This window comes from Mesoplodon bidens, assembly GCF_964165515.1.
Source record: "Mesoplodon bidens genome assembly, chromosome: 10".
In the NCBI taxonomy this organism is placed as follows: Eukaryota; Metazoa; Chordata; class Mammalia; order Artiodactyla; family Ziphiidae; genus Mesoplodon; species Mesoplodon bidens.
The window spans coordinates 85712493-85733059 of record NC_138172.1 but is presented as its reverse complement, the minus strand read 5'-3'; the positions used below and the strand labels follow the sequence as shown (position 1 = coordinate 85733059).

Sequence of the window (20567 nt, the reverse complement as noted above, 5' to 3'; positions counted from 1 at the left end):
CACCAGAAAACTACTAGAGCTAATCAATGAATTTGGTAAAGTTGCAGGATACAAAATTAACGCACAGAAATCTCTTGCATTCCTATACACTAATGATGAAAAATCTGAAAGAGAAATTAAGGAAACACTCCCATTTACCATTGCAACAAAAAGAGTAAAATACCTAGGAATAAACCTACCTAGGAGACAAAAGACCTGTATGCAGAAAACTATAAGACACTGATGAAAGAAATTAAAGATGCTACAAACAGATGGAGAGATATACCGTGTTCTTGGATTGGAAGAATCAATATTGTGAAAATGACTATATTACCCAAAGCAATCTACAGATTCAATGCAATCCCTATCAAATTACCAAAGGCAGATTTTACAGAATAAAACAAAAAATCTTAAAATTTGTATGGAGACACAAAAGACCCTGAATAGCCAAAGCGGTCTTGAGGGAAAAATAACGGAGCTGGAGGAATCAGACTCCCTGACTTCAGACTATACTACAAAGCTACAGTAATCAAGACAATATGGTACTGGCACAAAAACGGAAATATAGATCAATGGAACAGGATAGAAAGCCCAGAGATAAACCCATGCACCTATAGTCAACTAATCTATGACAAAGGAGGCAAGGATACAATGGAGAGAAGACAGTCTCTTCAATAAGTGGTGCTGGGAAAACTGGACAGCTACATATAAAAGAATGAAATTAGAACACTCCCTAACACCATACACAAAAATAAATTCAAAATGGATTCGAGACCTAAATGTAAGACCAGACACTATAAAACTCTTAGAGGAAGACATAGGAAGAACACTCTTTGACATAAATCACAGCAAGATCTTCTTTGATCCACCTCCTAGAGTAATAGAAATAAAAACAAAAATAAACAAATGGGACCTAATGAAACTTCAAAGCTTTTGCACAGCAAAGGAAACTGCAAACAAGACAAAAAGACAACCCTCAGAATGGGAGAAAATATTTGCAAATGAATCAACGGACAAAGGATTAATCCCCAAAATATATAAACAGCTCATGCAGCTCAATATTAAAGAAACAAACAACACAATCCAAAAACAGGCAGAAGACCTAAATATACATTTCTCCAAAGAGGACATACAGATGGCCAAGAAGCACATGAAAAGCTGTTCAACATTACTAATTATTAGAGAAATGCAAATCAAGACTACAATGAGGTATCACCTCACACCAGTTAGAATGGGCATCACCAGAAAATCTATAAACAACAAATGCTGGAGAGGGTGTGGAGAAAAGGGAACCCTCTTGCACTGTTGGTGGGAATGTAAATTGATACAGCCACTATGTAAAACAGTATGGAGGTTCCTTAAAAAGCTAAATATAGAATTACCATATGACCCAGCAATCCCACTTTTGGGCATATACCCAGAGAAAACCATAATTCAAAAAGACACATGCACCCCAATGTTCATTGCAGCACTATTTACAATAGCCAAGTCATGGAAGCAACCTAAATGCCCGTCGACAGACGAGTGGATAAAGAAGATGTGGTACATACATACAATGGAATATTACTCAGCCATAAAAAGGAACGAAATTGGGTCATTTGTAGAGATGTAGATGTATCTAGAGACTGTCATACAGAGTGAAGTAAGTCAGAAAGAGAAAAACAAATATCGTATATTAATGCATATATGTGGAACCCAGAAAAATGGTACACATTAACCGGTTTTCAGGTCAGAAACTGAGACACAGATGTAGGGAACAAACGTATGGACACCAAGGGGGCAAAGTGGTGGGGTGGTGTGTGTGTGATGAATTGGGAGATTGGGATTGACATATATACACTAACATGCATAAAATGGATAACTAATAAGAACCTGCTGTATAAAAAATTAAATAAAATAAAATGCAAAAAAAAATACCCATTCAAACAGTAATCACTCTTCTAACCTCTATCACCATAGGTTAGTTATGCCCACTCTTGCCTTTTATATAAATGGAATCGTACAGTAATATATCTGGCATTTTCTCCCACCATTATGACTGTAGGATTTATCTACATTGTTACACATAGCAGTGGTGTGTTCCTTTTCATTACTGTATAATATTCCATTGCATAAACACACTACATTTTCTTTATCCTACTATTGTTAGATATTTGGATTGTTCCTTGTTTTGGCTATTTGACTAAATATGCTATGAACATTCCTGTGCATAACTTTTGGTGGACATAAGCCCTCATCTCTGGAGTGGCATTTCTGGGTCAAATGGTACATAAACATTGAACTGTGGTAGACACTGTCAACCACTTTTCCAATAAGGCTGTGCCAAATTACACTCCCAGTAGCAAATGCAAAAGAGTTCCTGTTGCACTATCACAGCTTTTTGCATCAGACATTTTTGCGTGTTTTTTCGTGTGCAATTAGTCAACTGGACATTGCCAGTTGCATGCAAAGCGACTATGAACTTTTGTGATTGGTTTATCAGCCCTAACGCAAACATATGGTCAACCCAACAGATGCATCAGAAAAATGAATCTAAATCAGGTAAACACAGGAGGATAGACAGTAACGAGTCTGTTATTTACCCCTGGCTAACAGTGATTCAAATATCTGAGAGAGAAACAATAGTTAGCTCAGGTTAGAACAGCCCCCTCTAGGGTCCATGTTTTATTGCTGGAGGTAGTATGGTTGTATATTTATTACATGGTTAATAAATCCTATAAAAGCCTCATTTAGGGAAAGGAAGCAGGAAACCACCAGAAGTAACTGAACCATGACATGCACACTGCTGAAGAAACCCACAGCAACTGCCAAGAGGAACCTAGATCCCTGTTTAGAAATAAGAGAAATCCAGGCAGGGTAGAGAAAAATTAGCTATCAGAAAAAATAACAAGTTGAGCAATCAGAGCAAATATATCTCTCGCCAAGATGGGTTTAGTAAAAGAAACAAGAAAGGACTTTCATCTTTTTCATTAGCGTATCGAGGTATAAAAATTGTCATTTTAACAGCAGGAACCCGAATTCAATCCACTGAATTCTCTTGAGGAGAGACGAGGTTTGGCAACACCTTTCTGACTTATTTGAGTATTGACAGAGAAACAAAGGAAACTTTAGAATGCAAGAGAAGGAAATTCTGGAACTACGACAAAGAGAAGTGTGAGGTAAGAAGAGAGGCAGGCCTGTGAGGGTCATCAGGAGGACATGACCCCCGGTTGACCCTTGAGCTGGATCTGGGCAATGGGAAGCTCATCGCTCCTTGCCCATCCTTGGAATGTATGTTTGCCCACCTTTCCCACAGTGGGAGCTGTTCCAGGGTCGTAGCCTTGAGAGAGTAGGGTGTTGAGACCATCTGGACTGAATACGTGACTGAACCGAGTTAAGGCTTCTACTGATACATACACTTTAAGATTCTGGTGGGGGGGTTCGGAGACCTACTCCTGCAGTCGCCCAAGACAAGCCTCATAGATAAGTTTCCTTGCTTATTAAACCTGCCACCTACCAATCTGAGCGGTCTGCCTTTCTTTGGTCTTCCCCTGCCCTCCTTGTATGGGACCAGTTTGTGAACCAATAGCCTCTCAACAGGACAGGAGAGGGGTCCTAATGAGAAAGGTGAGAAATCCCTGGTGATGGGGTGGCCAAAGGACTTTTAAGAATAGTAGGTGCTCTCCGGAGGGCTGTGATATCCCCACTTCCTTATGACTTCACCTTACACAAGGTGAATGTCATTTGGGAAATACAAGGGAGACAGATGTGCTCAGGTCAGGATGGGCTGTAAGAAGTAGTGAGATCAGGAGATCATTGGTCAAGGAAAACTGGACACAGAGGGGACCCTAAGTACAAAACCCATCAGAATTAAAATGGAAAAACCCTAGGGGAGGCATTACATTTCTCACCACATATGATATTGGGAATTAGACATTTTAATTTAAATCTCAAAGGACAGGGTAGCCTTCAGGAAGATGCTGTGTAATGAAACAGGAGCCATGAAAAGTGGCAACAAGAGAACAAAAAGTTAAAAAAATAAATAAAACCAAGAGTGCCCAAACAAAGCAGAAGTAGTAGAGGCCTTAAGTAGCAGAATAATATGGCAAAAACCAAATCTAGAATCTGTGACACAGAAAATCAATTTAAGGAATCTAAAACAACAGCAACAGAAAAAAGAGTGAAAGAAAGAGAACAAGGAAGTGAGAGAGAGAATAATTATGAAAAACAAAATAACAGGAAGAAAAACATGATAACTAATTTCTGTATAACAGGAATTCCAGAAGGAGAAAAGACAATAAATGAAGAAGGAATGATCAAGGAAATAATAGAACTTTTTCTGAGCTAAAGAAAAAGTTGATTTCATATTTAAAGGATCTAATGATTGTAGGGCAGAAATACTGAAAAAAAGGCATCCTATAGATCAGCCCCCGGTCCCCAACCTTTTTGGCACCAGGGACTGGTTTCGTGGAAGACAATTTTTCCAAGGACCAGGGGCAGGGGGGATGATTTGGGGATGATTCAAGCACATTGCATTTATTGTGCACTTTATTTCTATTATTATTACATTGTAATGCATAATGAAATAATTGTACAACTCACCATAATGCAGAATCAGTGGGAGCCCTGAGCTTGTTTTCCTGCAACTAGATGGTCCCATCTGGGGTGAGGAGAGACAGTGACACCCAAAATGTGTTGCTTAGGTCCAGTCTACTCCATAATCTCGTTTTGGTTGCTGTCACTGCAGAAAACCCTGCTTCACAAAGATGGGATGTTGGAAATGGAAGCAGGCTTTTCAGTGCTTTTATGGCAATCTCAGGATATTCCACCCTGACTGTAATCCAGAACGTATGGAGATTTGAAGTTGTCTCAAAGATACTTTTAAGGCCACTGTCACTTGCAATCTCAAGCAGTTGATCCTCTCCTGACACAGACAAAATCTATTCAGCTGGCTTATTCACAAATGGGTCTTTTGTGGTTGGGAAGTAATGCTCGAACTCTTTTGAAAGGTGAGACAGGCAATCATGCACCATCTGGGAGAAAGAAGGCCGTGGCTCAGTCTCTTTCAAAATTTCTGCTAATGTTTGAAACATGTCAAAAATCCCAATGTTCACTCGTCGCCCCCATAATTCCAGTTTGGCTTTGAATGCAGCCACTTTATCTGCCGACTTGAACACACTTGTCGTTCTCCCCTGAAGTGACAGATGGAGTTCATTGAGCAGGTTGAACATGTCACACCAGTAAGCAAGTTTTGCGACCCATTCTGTGTCACTGAAATGTGCTGCCAGTGGTGACTGTTTTTCTGAAAGAAATCTCTGGAGCGGCTCTCGTAACGCAAAAACTCCAGCCAGTGATCTACCTTTAGAAGCCATGTCACTTCTGTGTATAAGCGAAGACGTGTGCGCTCTGCGTCCATCCCCTCACAGAGCTGCACGAACAGACTTGAGTTAAGGGCATGTACTTTAATGTGGTTGATAATTTTAATCACATCCTGCAAAACGCTGTTAAGTTCGGGTGACATTTTTCGGCTAGCCAGCATTTCTCTATGGATGACACAGTGCGTAGACTCACATTCAGAAGTGACCCCTTTCACCCAAGTAGTGAAACCACAAAGCCGTCCAGTCCTGGGAGCCGTGCATATACCGACAGAAAATGACCAGGTCAGTTTTCCTGATATGTAATCATACAAAGACTTGAATAGTTCTGCAGCTGTGGTGTTGGTTGGCAGCAAAAGTGCACATAACATATCCTCAAGCACATCCTCCTGAAAAATATATCACACAAAAACAAGCATTGTTGGACTTCCCTGGTGGAGCAGTGGTTAAGAATCGGCCTGCCAATGCAGGGGACACGGGTTCCAGCCCTGGTCCGGGAAGACCCCACATGCCGCGGAGCAGCTAAGCCCGTGTGCCACAACTACTGAGCTGTGCTCTAGAGCCCATGAGCCACAACTACTGAGCCCACGTGCCACAACTACTGAAGCCCACGCACCTAGAGCCCGTGCTCCACAAGAGAAGCAACCACAGTGAGAAGCCCGCGCACTGCAACGAAGAGTAGCCCCCACTCGCCACACCTAGAGAAAGCCCGCGTGCAGCAACGAAGACCCAAAGCAGTCAAGAATAAATAAAACAAAAAACAAGCATTGTTGCCTTGTCGTCAACATCGGTAGACTCGTCAACCTGGATTGCACACCACGGTGGCTCCTTAATCCTCACTAACAATTGTGCCTCAATATCCTCTGCTATTTCATCAATTCGTCTAGTTATGGTGCTAGCCGGAAGAGGAACACGTGCCACCTTCCGAACTGCAGCCTCTTCTAAAAGTTCACGACAGATGTCCTTAGCAGCAGCAGGATCAACTCTTCACCGACAGTAAAGGGCTTCTTAGCTTTAGCCATGCCGTTAGCCACTAAGAATGATGCTCTCAGTGCAGACACATTTGATGAAGTGGTGGCCTTCAGTAATTGCTCCTGTTCTTTGTGTTCACGTTTTTTTATCTTTTGAAAAACTCCAAAGGCTTGCCTTTTAATGCAGGGTGCTTGGTCTCCATGTGGCGAAGCAGTTTTGAAGGTTTCACGGCTTCATTGTGTAGCCAGTCGCTACATATTATATACAAAGCGGGATTGGAGAATGTGACTCCCCTGTTGCAATGAACCCATAATTTAAGTACGACTCTTGGTATTTTCTTTTAAATGCAGCTTTCTTTTTGCGGGCAGTCTTAGAGCCTTCTGCTGTCTCCTCATTGGGTCTTTCCCCTCTTTTCAAAGAAGCTCTCCAGCGACGTTTGCTTTTTACTCATTTTGGCGAGGGTTAGCTTGTGGGCTTGCAAAAACTGTGACTGAGACAAGTGCACAGTGCGGGAAAGAGGCGCGGACGGAAGTGGTAAATAAAATAATGGGCGGGCCATGCGCAGACTAAAATAAGTGTCAGATTCTGACTTACAGCCTGCCACCAGATGCAGCTGTACAACTGAAGTATGTCAACTCACTTGCCACTATAAAGCCTGCCACCAGATGCAGCTTAATTGTCACTTGCCACTCACTGATAGGGTTTTTTTTTTTTTTTTTTTTTTTTTTTTTTGCGGTACGCAGGCCTCTCACTGTTGTGGCCTCTCCCGTTGTGGAACACAGGCTCCGGACGCGCAGGCTCAGTGGCCATGGCTCACAGGCCCAGCCGCTCCGCGGCATGTGGGATCTTCCCGGACCGGGGCATGAACCCGTATCCCCTGCATCGGCAGGCAGACTCTCAACCACTGCACCACCAGGGAAGCCCACTGATAGGGTTTTGATATGAGTCTGCAAGCAATTGACTTATTATGGTGTCTGTGCAGTCAAACCTCTCTGCTGATGATAATCTGTATGTGCAGCCACTCCCCAGTGTTAGCATCACCGCCTCAGCTCCACCTCAGATCATCAGGCATCAGATTCTCATGAGGACCACGCAACCTAGATCCCGCACACGGGCAGTTCACAGTAGGGTTCACGCTCCTATGAGAATCTAATGCCGCTGCCGATCTGACAGGAGGCGGAGCTCAGGCGGTAATGCGAGCGGTGGGGAGCGGCTGTAAATACAGATGAAGCTCTGCTCGCTCGCCCACCGCTCACCTCCTGCTGTGTGGCCCAGTTCCTAACAGGCCACGGGCCAGGACCAGTCTGTGGCCTGGGGGTTGGGAACCCCTGCTATAGATAATCTGATGAAATTTACAAATGACAAAAAAAAAAACCCCTACAAGAAATCCTACAAGCTTCCAGACCATGCCTCTACCGTAGCCTACTCCCTCCACCAAAAGACTCCCCCGACTCAAGCACCAGACAAGGGAAAAGAAACCTGCTGACATCCTCTCATTTGTAAACTGAATGCCAGGGAACCACATGGAAGGATATTTACACAATTTTGAGGGAGAAGTCTACAGCCTATCTGTAATTCAAGCAAGGCTATAAAATAAAGACCTTTTCAGACGTACAAGGACTCAGAATATACACTTTTCAACTGTGCCCTCAGAAAATCAGTTCCACAGTATCCTAGTCGTTGCAGCCTCAAACTCCTCTGTAACGGAATGCTCCATCCCCTCCAAAGAAGCCCTCCCGCCTTCTCTAGTAGAAGATTTGTAATGTCCCCACGCTCACCCACACAATACCCTTGGTCTCTAGGCCTCAAATCATTGTCCTAATAAAAACCTCCGATGATATATTTTAGCAACTATCCGCTCTATTTTCCCCCCATCTACCAAGTTTCTTTCTTCCCTTCTTCCTCCTCTCAGTTCCCTAACTTTATCCCTCCCCCATGCCATCTGGCTTCTCCCACCAATTCACCAGGATAGATGCCATCAGCAGCCTCCACACTGTGAAGGGTAATGAGCCTTTGTCAGGCCTTACTTCACTACTACCTTGACCTCATTGTTACACTCAGTACTGCTGCCTACCTCCTTCTTGAAACTTTCCTACTCTCTAGAAACCTGAGAAGTAAATATATTCTCTCCTGGGTCTCCATAGCTCTGTTTCTGTTTTGTTCTAGCTCTGTTTGTTTTGTTTTTCTCCTTCTTTTCTGCCTGACCTTAAATGTCTCTGTTTCCCAGGCTCCCTTGCTTCACTGATCTTATTACAGAGACTGTCTGCCTCACTCATTTGTTTCCAGAGAGCAAAACCTCCTCAAGGAAAAAGAGGGATCTGCTGGGAGGATCCAGCAAGTCTCAAAGAACTCTTCCTCTCATGTCAGGATAGGGCAAAACATGTATCCCCCCTTCTCTTTGTGTTTCCATGGCATATGGGAGAAAGGGAAAAGACTAATCTGGATGACTAGACACTAGCATTTACAGGATCAAGTTCAAGAGTGGGCAGGACCACTAAGGAATGGGCCCAGTGAAGGGGGTGGCCTGGGGTTCTTTTTTAGGCTACTGGTCGGACTCAGAATCCCCTCTGCAAGCCCAGTCATATCTCTGCAGGCACATAGGAACATGCAAGCCCCCCACGAGAAATCCAGGATGGAAGATTGAGGACCCCACGTAAGCCTCTGTCCTCAGCCATGTTCTGTAATCTGGCTTTTTTTTGTGTGTGTGTGTGTGGTATGCGGGCCTCTCACTGCTGTGGCCTCTCCCGTTGTGGAGCACAGGCTCCGGACGCGCAGGCTCAGCGGCCATGGCTCACGGGCCCAGCCACTTCGCGGCACGTGGGATCCTCCCGGACCGGGGCACGAACCCGTGTCCCCTGCATCGGCAGGCGGACTCCCAACCACTGCGCCACCAGGGAAGCCCTGTAATCTGGCTCTTATCAAAGGAGTCTGCACTGGGATTTACAGGGTACTGTTCTGAGTAATAAAATCATTCTTTCTGCCCATTTGCAAGTGGGTCTTTATGTGTATGCTCCATTTGCTAGAACTTAGGGAACTCTCCCCTGAACAGTATTAGAGGAACTTGAATTCATTCTAAGACTGTGAGCATTGTAGATTATGAACTCTGAAAGACAAGCAGTACCTCCTTTTTATTGCCCATATCTGGCGAGAAGAGCCTAGGCCAGAAGCACACAGTAAATGTTAAATAAATATTGGTTCAACAGAGATCCTCAGCATAGTCCCTTCTTAGAAGTATTAACTAGTTTACTTCTGTAACCAAATCCGTATGTTCTTTTCATCCTGCTTCCATTTTCCCTTCCTACAAATACTGAAAGGCCACATCCATCTCCTTTTCTCATTCCTGGGAGAATCTGACATAAATATCAAACATTTTTCAAGGATTTTGAAATTTCAGGAGAACAAATAAATATGGGATAACATTTGCTAATCAATGTTAATGGCATCCTCTGCCAGTACAGAGGAAACATTCTAATGTAATTGTTTCACTAGAATTAGTTTAACTTCCCTATTTGTACAACACTAGGATAAACTGGATGGAGAAACATTAGAGGTCAGCTATTTGTTGCTGTGTTCATGGCCTGAGTGCACAGCTGCATCCTAGCTGATGAAAATGGGACTCCAAAAGATCAAGCATTGTTTCTTTTCCTGTGGAGTGTTGTTGGATTGTTCATCTTCTTTTCTGGACCAACGAGACAGCCAAGAGGGAGGGAGTTCGTGTTTTAGTTATTCTTGACCTATACGTTATAGGTTGCTCTTTATCTCCACTTGATTAATTTCAGCTGAGGCCTTCTCATCAGGTATAAACCCAAGTTAATTAGTCTCACAACTGGCCAGACAGCTCTGCCATTCCACAGCTCTTGGTCATTTTGAAAGTCTATTCCAGAAGCCCACTCTCAAGTTGATCCCCAGTCCTCTAAGTGTCAAGGCATTTAATCTATATCCTTAAGGGAAAACATCTGTGGTCTTCCTACCACAAATGACCCACAGTTCAGCTAAACACTTACAGGGCACCTTTGGGTGGTGAGCCTTAAACTGAGTGCTGGAGATATAAAATCAAAGAAGGTACCGTCCCTCGTTTTCAGGAGTTCACAGCCTAGCGAAGGAGACAGACATCTAGTCGGAAAATGTCAGCAAAACGTGACAAATGACCAATTCCTCCACCTTGGTTCCAGAATTCATCCTCCAATCCATAGTCTCAGGAAGCTTTGGCTTTGTCCCTTTCTCTCCTAATTCTTCCACTCTCCCCTCTACCTGCTACTTCATTTTAACATTTATATGTATGGAAGCCTCTCCTAGTTTGAAAACTGTCATTCTTAACTCACCAGTATCTCCCAGCAATGATTCTTCCTCTTCACTTTCATAGTCAAAGCAGTGAAAAGTAGTAAGTCACTCACTGTCTGCCTCTCTTCCTCCTTTCTCTTTCCTTTCCATTGACCCCTCAAGCCACCCCTTATGAATTCTACCCGCTTCATTCCACCAGAAGTATTCTCCCTAAGGCAGCAATATCTTCCACATCATGAAATCTAAACAATATTTTTCAGTCAGCCCTTTACTGGACAGCTCAGCTCCAGTTGACAGCATTCTCCTTTTTGAAACACCCTCTCATTTCTCCACTTCCTCCCCCAACTTCTTCACAACACCAAACCCTGTCGCCTCCAAGTGAACAGAGTGCCCTGGTCCCAGCCCATATCATTCTCATCCAACCGCAGCAGGAACATCCTAACTAAGCTTCTGGCCTCTTCTCTTGCCAACCCGCCTCCAGCCCACTTGCTACATTATAGCCAAATGAGCTTTGTAAATGTCAGATTTAATCCTGTCTCTTTTCTTCCTTAAACTCTCTATGATTTCCACCTTCCTTGAGGATGAAGTTCAAAATCCTTAGTATGGGGGCTTCCCTGGTGGCGTAGTGGTTGGGAGTCCACCTGCCGATGCAGGGGACGCGGGTTCGTGCCCCAGTCCGCGAGGATCCCACATGCCGCGGAGCGGTTGGGCCCGTGAGCCATGGCCGCTGAGCCTGCGCATCCAGAGTCTGTGCTCCGCAACGGGAGAGGCCACAACAGTGAGAGGCCCGCGTACCGCAAAAAAAAAAAAAAAAAAATCCTTAGTATGGCTTTAACACGCATCGTGGTCAGACTTGTGTCTGCCTCTGCAGCCTTTTTTCCTACCATTCTCTTCTTCCCTCTCCCCACTCTGGCCAGTGTGACCTTATCGTTTTCCAAATGTTCCATGGACTTTTTCATTTCAACTGTTCCTTCTGCTTGAATGTCCTCCCTCCCCATCTTTGCCTGACTTACTCCAACTCACTACTCAGATTTCCACTTAAATGCCACTTCATCTAGAAATTTCTTATACCACAATTTCAGTTAATCCCCATATAAGATCCTATAGCATTCAGAACTTGGCATTTCTCTTTCTTAATATCCAGCATGCCTATTATTACTTATTCAATGTCTGTCTTCATCCCTAGACATTAAGCTAAATGAAAGCAGGGGTCATGATTGCCTTGTTCATTGCTGTATCCCCAACACCTAGCATGGTGCATATTTTTGAATGAATGAATGGATACACTGAGTGCTGTTAAAAATAACAAAGAGGGACACTTAAGCCTGTCCTCAGAGGGGAAGGAGGGCCAAGCTGCTTCTAAACCTATACTACTATAATTTCTAGGGGAAATTCAGTCAAAACCAATGCAAGAGTTTATAGAAAGAGCTGGATGTTTGTAAAGGGTGAGAGTATTTGTGGAAATCAGCTAAAGAGACTGAATGGGTTTTAAGAGAACCATTGTTATTCTGAAGTTTTATAATATAAAATACAACAGAATCTACAGTGTGACAATATCCAATACCTCTGGCCAGTAGTATGGTTCATATCCTGAGGACATATTTGTTATATTAGATAAACTCAGGGTGCATCTCTTGAGCTAAGTAGATGCGTGGTGGTGTAAACACAAACAAGAGTTTCTGGGATGAGACATTTGGTGTTCGCTCATTCCATAAGTCAACAAAGCCTGGACCTAGAATCAAGGCTTTATACAAAAATTTGATCTAGAGAAAAAGAAATCCACAAGAAATTTAAAAATCATAGATGTTTAGGGCTGAAAGAAACCTTACATTATCCAGTTGAACCCTCCTGCTCTTCTCCCTGCCACTGTTGGATGAGGTTAAGTCACTTTCCTAAAGTTTTGTGCCCAGTTAGTGGCAAATTTGGTAATAGAAACCCAGTTTCTGTATCAGTGAAACTGAATTCTTTCTGATCCTTGACTCCAGTAAACTCTAATTTTATGGAATTTATAAGCTTTCTCCAATCTATGTCCTGAAAAAGGTTTTCTGGAAATCCTTGCCTTCCTCTAATCTGATCCTGGTTCACCAAACAGCATACCCTGCATAGAGAGACCCTTTAGGTGCTGATAAATAACACCTTCCCCTCACCACCCACACTTCTGAAAGGCTCAGGAGGTGATAATAGTAGTAACTGAAGGACTCTGAGGAACTCCTTGACATCATGCCATAAAGGAGAACACAAGGAGTAAGTCCTCTATGGCGGTGTTGTACGACACTGTTCTCATCTGTCCCTTCTGAGTTCTGGGACAATCAGTCTCGTTGCTGTCATAGAATATTTGGAAAACTTCTCATGTTTTAAAACCTTATTCAAGATGATCTAGCAACTCCACTCATAGGTATGTATCCAAAAGAATTTAAAGTGGGGACTCAAACAGATACTTGTATACCAATGTTCTTAGCAGCATTATCCACAACAGCCAGAAGGTGGAAACTACCCAAGAGTCCATCCATAGACGAGTTGATAAACAGAATGTGATATATACACAATGGAATATGATTCAGACACTAAAAAAGGAACGAAATTCTGATACATGCTACCACATGCATACAACTTGCAAACATTATGCTAAGTGAAATAAGTCAGACACAAAAGGACACATATTGTACAATTTCATTTAGATGCAATACTGTAGAACAGAGTTACCAAGGGCAGGAGGGAGGGAGTTATTTCTTAATGGGGACATAGTTTCTGTTTGAGATGATGAAAAAGGTATTGCTTAATGAATATGTAGCTTCTGTTTGGGCTGATGAAAATGTTCTGGAATAGTGGTGATTACAACCTTGTAAATGTAATTAATGTCACTGAGTGTACACTTAAAAATGGTTAAGATGGGGCTTCCCTGGTGGCGCAGTGGTTGAGAGTCCGCCTGCCGATGCAGGGGACACGGGTTCGTGCCCCGGTCTGGGGGGATCCCACATGCCACGGAGCGGCTGGGCCCATGAGCCATGGCCATTGAGCCTGCACGTCCGGAGCCTGTGCTCTGCAACGGGAGAGGCCACAACAGTGAGAGGCCCACATACCACAAAAAAAAAAAAAAAAAAGGTTAAGATTGTGAATTTTATGTTTTATATATATTTTACTACAATACAAAAAAAAAAAAAATTACTCAACAGCTCTCGGTTCCAGCCAAGATGGAATCCTAAAACATGTTCAAGCAACCAAAGGAAGGTACAAAAAGAGAAACCAAGGAACAAGAAACAGAGGAAACAAACAAAACAAAAAATAAAATGCAAGATATAAGCTCTAACATATCAACAATTACCTTAGGGACTTCCCTGGCGATCCAGTGGTTGAGACTCCGTGCTTCCACTGAGGGGGGCACGGGTTTGATCCCTGGTTGGGGAACTAAAATCCCCCATGCCATGCGGGCCGTGAGGCCAAAACAAACAAACAAACAAAAAACAAACAAACAAAAAATTACCTTAAATATAAGTAGTCTAAATACAGTCATTACAAGACAGAAATTTGCAAAGAGAATGAAAAACCATGAACCAACAACATGCTGTCTGTAAGAAATTCATTTCAGATACGACACAGAAAGATAGAAAGTAAAAGGATAGGAAAAGATATACTATACGTTAAACAAAAAGAGCAAGATTTGACTATATTAATGTTGATGTAGTCAGTAATCATTAATTTTGAGCCACACTTTAAATATTCAACTTGTGAGAAAAAAGTTAAAACTTAAGGCTAAATGGATTCATATTCCTATTTTCCAAACAAGCCAACATCAGTAAAGCACATTACCTTATTCAGTTTCCCTCTTAATAAAGCACCAGTGTCCTCTTCCTGCGATGCATCAAAACTGAAACATGCTCGGATGAGGACAGACACACGTTCTCTTCCTCTGTTGTGACACCTGGCTCCTGTGAAATCGAATGCTGCCATACTGAGCTCTACTAGCTACACACACCCTGTACGGACAGCAGCAGTTCAATCCAGGATTGACTAAATCGTCGTGTATGCTGGGGAACGGAGTGAGGCAGTGCATTAAAAGAGAGTGATGATACAGAACTGCCCTGCTGTCTGTGAGAGGGAAGTTAAGGTGTGGGAAACAAATCATGCTTTTTAAGTTGCAGAATTGTAACCCCAAGAAGCAGAAGTTTGCAGCTGGTTCTTTGGGTTCCACTTCTCTTTCTGTTCAAGTTCAAGACCAGTTTCTTGAACTGACACACTGATCTGGGCACAGGGCCAGGAACCATCTAGCACATGAATAGAAGAGCAGTGTTTCTCAGGCCTGAGAACTTACTCCCCCTCCGCCTTTATGCTGTGAAGACTGTGGCTCTGGGTGTTATCTTCTTTCCTTCTGAGGCCCGTTCCATTTCTAGTTTCCAAACTACGAACAACTGAATTTCTTATGTAAACATGGAGAGGCAGGATTTTTAGTTTAAAAGGGGTAGATGTGTATACAGGTACATATAATTTCCAGGATCAGAAATTAAATGTAAAGTCGTGAGAGAGAAAAAAAAAACACCTGATGCATACATTCTTCCAGCACTAAATTCAATGAAGAATATATGACATTGACTAATACTTAAAGAGTACCACCTGCAAGAAATATGACTATCCTGTTCAAACGGTCAGGTCTTATGTCCAGATTTGACATCTAGGGTCATCACCTACAATGCAGTAAAGGCATTTCTAGCCACTCATCTTCCTGGTGACCATCCTAAGTACTGAGAAAGCATTAAGAGGAATATACCAACTTTGTGTGTAGTCAGATTTAGGATCAGCAATTTTGAAGGTCATAATAAATATAAGGGAAATCATTTTTCTTAAGATATTTATTTCCGGGGCAGCTACAATAAATGAAAGATATATGATTAAATAATTACTGGAACTAGACTCTAGTTTAGGGAGATAAATGTGTGATCCCCCTATCATTCCAGCTGTTCCAATCTTATATTACATTTTTCTGGTGGGAAATATTTGACCAAGTATCTTCCAGTTTGGAAATTAAAAGAATGAGTTGCCAGGAATTAGATTGTATTTCCAAAAATGGCAGCACCTTCCCACGAGGCTGTTCTTACGATGAGACTGACATTCCTCTCACTGAGATCTGTGTTCCCTCCACTTGTATCTGGGTGGGAGATTGTGACTGTTCCAAACAGTGGAGTATATGACAAATGTGGTGCTTCGTGGCTTCTGAAGCTGTGTCTAAAATCATACAGCTTCCACCTGGCCCTCTCTCTTTGGGACCTGTCCTTGGATGCCACCATGTTATAAGGAAGCCTGGGCCACATGAAGGAACCATGCGTAGGTGTCCAGCAACTCCAGGCACGTGAGGGAGTGAGATTTCTGATGACTCCATCCCCAGCCCCTCGAGTCTTCCAGCTGAGGCTCCAGACAGCACGTAGCAGAAACAAACTGTCCCTGCGGCGGTGCCCTGACTGAAAATGCCTGACCCACAGGCTCTGTGAGCATAATAAATACTGGGGGGAAAAAGTACTCACGTGATACTTAAATTAAGTTTCTATTAGTATAAAAGGAAAACATTACAGGTCTTGTCAGGCTAGAGGGCCACAGAGACACAGAAGTAGCTCCACACAGTACAGTTATAGAGTCTGTTAGAGAAAACTTACACAGAAGCAATAGAGCACATGGAATCCCCCAACTCTCATTTCCCCATAGCCTGGGCCAGGCAGAGATAATCTGTACCCACCATGGCCAACGTGCAGCCGAGAAGGGCCAGCCTCTGACAGTAGTCTGGATTCACAAGAGAAAGAACATGATCTCACACCAAAGATGTTGCCACATTACACATTTATGTTGTTGCAAAGGTATGTTGGCCTATGGAATACTTAGGTTCTCCAGGTCCTGGGAAATGAATAACAGGATATTTAGGTCCAGCAAGAAGAGTAGGGAGAATGCATATTGAGGGCCTGGGTCTATAGTGAAGGTCAAAGTCTGCATGTGGAAGGCCCTGGAATTATCCTGAAGTGCCTTTGTACCCACTTTGTATGAAGTGCCTTTGTATACCTAGCATCAGCCAAAAGCCTTGCGGCCCCTTTACAGACTGGCCCCAGCCAGCTCAGCCTGGTAGAAGGAGATAGGTACTCAGGCCATCCAGATTTGTCTCCCAACAGATATAAAGAGAAGAAACTGAAAACCTCCCCTAACCTTCTCCTCTGCCCTCCTCCCATCAATTAAAACAAGATTGAGTTATCTTTCACCCTTCAGTTTGACAGAATTTTAAAGATGAATATTATTCAGTGTTGGTGAGCACATTGGGAAAGGTGTATGTTCATAATGCTCATAGGGTATAAATTGGTAACTTTAGGGGGAAATTTGACAGTATCTAGCAAATTTTAAATGTGAGTATCCTTTGATTCAGCAATTCTACTTCTAGTATAAGTTTGGTTTTTTTAAGAAGTACTTTAGCACTTGTACAAAAAGATGTCTGTTCCAACAAAATATTGAACATCCAATAGAAGAATGAGAAAATAAATTACGGCACAACCTTCTGTGGATATAGCAGTTAGAAATGAAGTAGATTTATAGATACCAACATAAATAGGGCTCTACAACACATATTGTTCATTTATATTTTTTGATTTGCAGTGTGCCAAAAATTCTACTTATAATTATTTTGCTTTAAAATTAATATCCACTTTACTAATGCTACAGAATTGCTACACTATTGCCGGGAATGATATATATTTGCTCACCAGCAGATAAGCCTGGAACATATTGATTACATTTGAATTTCCAGAAACTCTTTCAATCTAGTACATGATAGTTACTCAAGAACTGTTTCATCAGTGAATGAAATGGTCAGGCCAGCAGTGCCAAGGTTCCTTCCAGATCCAGTTCTTTGATTCTACCTGGAGAAAAACTGTTCTTATTAATAAAATGGTCATGATAATACCTCCCTCAAAGAGCTGCCATGATGATAAACAAGATATGCAAAATTAGGTTCTAAGTTATAATTTGCTGCACAAATTCCAGGAGCTATTTTGTGGTTGGTCTTCACTGGATAAAAACGACTTCTCTGCCAAGTTCAGAGTCACTCTGGGAAGTTTCAGGGAGCCTTATTTCAATGTTTATGTAAGAAGGAGGGAGAAGCAGGAAGCGGCAGGGTCAAACATTAAAAACACTGCCATAGTTGAAGATGAAGAGGAAGCTGATGGCAAGTGCCACGTTTGAAGGCTAGCATGTTAAAAAAAAAAGTGACAGTAATAGTCAGGAAAGGCTTTATACTTGTATAAAGCTTTAAGCATGCACTACATTTAATCCTCGCAACCAGGAAACTCTTGAAGTTGGGAGGGGCCCCCAGAGACATTACATGTTAGTTCCCTCACCTGATTGTCATTCCTTAATCATGCTTGAAGGGAAACTAGATTGCAGGCTTTTCAAAATTATTGGAGCAGAGGGAGTCTACAAACTTGGTTCTGAGTTTCCTAGGACTGCCATAGCCAAGGATGACAAACTGGGTGGCTTAGAATAACAAAAATGTATCCTCTCACAGTTCTAGAGGCCAGAAGTCCGAAATCAAGGTGTCAGCAGGGTTGGTTCCTTCTGGGGGTTGTAAAGGACCCTGCCTTTACGTCCATGCCTCTCTTTTAGCTTCGGTGCTGGCAATCCTTGACGGTCCCTGGCTCACAGATCATCACTTCAGTCTCTGCCTCCATCTTTAAATCACCTTCTTATCTCTGTTTCTCCTCTTCCTGTCTGTGTTTTTCTGTTCTTATAAAGACACTTGCCATTTAGGGTCAGGTCTAACCGGATAATCCAGGATGATCTCATCTTAAAATTCTTAATTGTATCTACAAAAACCCTTTTCCCAAATAAAGTCATATTCAGAGGTTCTGACTAGACACATTTTTGGAGGCTGGGGGAACCAATCAACTCACCATCATGTGTTTGTGTGGTTTTACTTTTGAAAGAAGGCTACCTGAAAAGAAATATAATCTAAAGGGAAGTAAAGGCTAAAAATAAAAAAAGTCAAGTTTCCCAGGCAGTTTCTAATGGACAGATGTCAATGGTTTGTGGTACCCTCTTCAAAACTTTGTGGTGTCCTCTTTTTAAACTGGCCCATGCTAAAAATGTTACTAAAACAGTTATCACATACTAAGGCCTTTCACCCTTCCAACTTCTCTTTATGGAATTCAGTTAAAGAAAACAAATTTTCTCATTTATAGTGTACTGAGATATAAAATTACTTGACGGGGGAAAAAGCATAAGTCAGCCACCTAATAGAGTTTGATGTGCCATCTACCAAATTTAGATTCTGTTTCCAGTAAGGTGGTGAGCTAAATACTTGAATGGATCCTCTTGTTGAAAACAACAAAAAACAGACAAAAATCTTAAAAGAGTCAATAAGCTGTCACAGAAGAAGTTAGTACTTCTCAAATCAAGGATTAAGTGAAGACACAGAAATCTGTAGGGATATTGAGGGAGCACTATAACCAGCTATTTACCAAACAAGGGGGAAAGGGGAAACGTAGACTGAGTTTTGAAGTCATAGCCTCAAAAGGACTCCAGAGACACCACCCAGAGCCTGCCCAACCTGAGGAATCTAATAGACCTTCTCATCAAAAGTTGGCATCTGGGTGGGTTAAACCATCAGTCTAGAAGGAACAAAAACAAAAACCAAAAAACAGAACTTGGCCTTCATGAATGGTTTCAGCCTGAATTCACACTACTTGGGAGAAATGGAGAAAGATTTAATTTTCAGTGACCCTAGACTATTAGTTCCCATAAACCTGGAAGAAGCAAATGAAGACCCTCTCTGGAGGACTCCACCTCTAATCCAAATGAAGACGATTTCTGCAGGTAAAATTCTAAAGCATCGAGGATCTTGTAGTACAAAATAACTAAACAGCCAAAGCACCATAAGCCAAAACAACAGCATAAAAAGTCCATAAAATTATCATGAATTCAATTCTATGAACTGCGGCCTGAAATATGTCTGTTTCCATACTTATACATATATCACGTATGCATAAAAGAGGTATAAGGCAAATTCTAACCAAGAGAACACTGACAGAGCCACACTGACAATAGAGAAAGAATATTTCAAGCAATAAACATTGCCAGAGATAGGCATTTCATAAAGATAAAAGGTTCAGTTCACCAGAAACCTTGATAATTTTAAATTTGCATGGACTCATAACAGCCTCAAGATATATTAACAAACTATAAGGAGTAAAAAGCAAGTTCAAAATCATAGTAGACTTGTAAATGCTTCCTCAGTAACTGATAGCATAAGCCGATTAAAAATGTATTTTAGCAATTAGGAGTGCGCAAGCGCAGCAGGAAGTGCGTGGCGTGGAGGGCGCGGCTCGCCAGCAGCGAGTGAGGCCTTCTCACCTGTGGGAACTAAGGAAGGGTGGTCAGGAGGCGAGTGGCCTGATCGGATGCACCCCCGGAGAAGCAGGCACTGCAGGAGTATGGCTGCACACGGAGGGGCGGGAGGGAGAGGCACCAGTCAAGGGAATATTAAATAGGCTCCACCAGAGGTGCCTGGCTGGGAACCGCGTGGGGTCAGGAGGTACCTTCTGGGCGCAGCCCAGGCGTCAGGACAGGGAACTAGGGAACGGTTCCTCCCCGTCCCGTTACATCGGGAAAGGCTCCTCCCCGCCGCGTCACAGACTATTGATGGCTCAGGGACATCTGGGAACCCGCCCAGCACCCTCCGCCGAGGTGAAACCTCCCCAGTGCCTCCTGCGACCCTGCGCGCAGAGCGGGCGCTCGGCTCCATGAGCCCCGCACCGAGGCTCCCTGCCCCCCACTCTCCCTCCACCAGGACTCTCGTGGCAGATCCCGCGTGGTGTTTCTTTTCCCTCAAGAGAAAGCAATAAATTAGCTCAGGGAGTGACTTCAGGAAGAATTTTATCCTAATGATGGTATCTGTGAAGTTTCCAGACTCACTAGAGCCATCATCAGAAAAGTGTTAGCCCCCCAAAGGCACAAATACAT

General features: G+C 42.8%; 1 protein-coding gene across 16 annotated transcripts in view; it reads right to left on the bottom strand.

Moving 5' to 3' along the window:
* Window positions 1-20140, bottom strand: part of LOC308623153 (cytidine monophosphate-N-acetylneuraminic acid hydroxylase) — a 115681-nt gene extending 95541 nt beyond the window's left edge. For 6 of the 16 annotated variants that reach the window (XM_081245169.1, XM_081245182.1, XM_081245168.1 and 3 more), the window contains exon 1: window positions 19959-20140. Coding sequence is in view for 6 of the 16 variants with exons in the window: in XM_081245179.1 (XP_081101305.1) it covers window positions 4561-4618 (58 nt within the window). In the remaining 10 variants the exon portion in view is untranslated. The other 10 variants (XM_081245167.1, XM_081245180.1, XM_081245171.1 and 7 more) reach the window with 7 other exon arrangements.
* Between the last annotated feature and the right edge of the window lie 427 nt (window positions 20141-20567).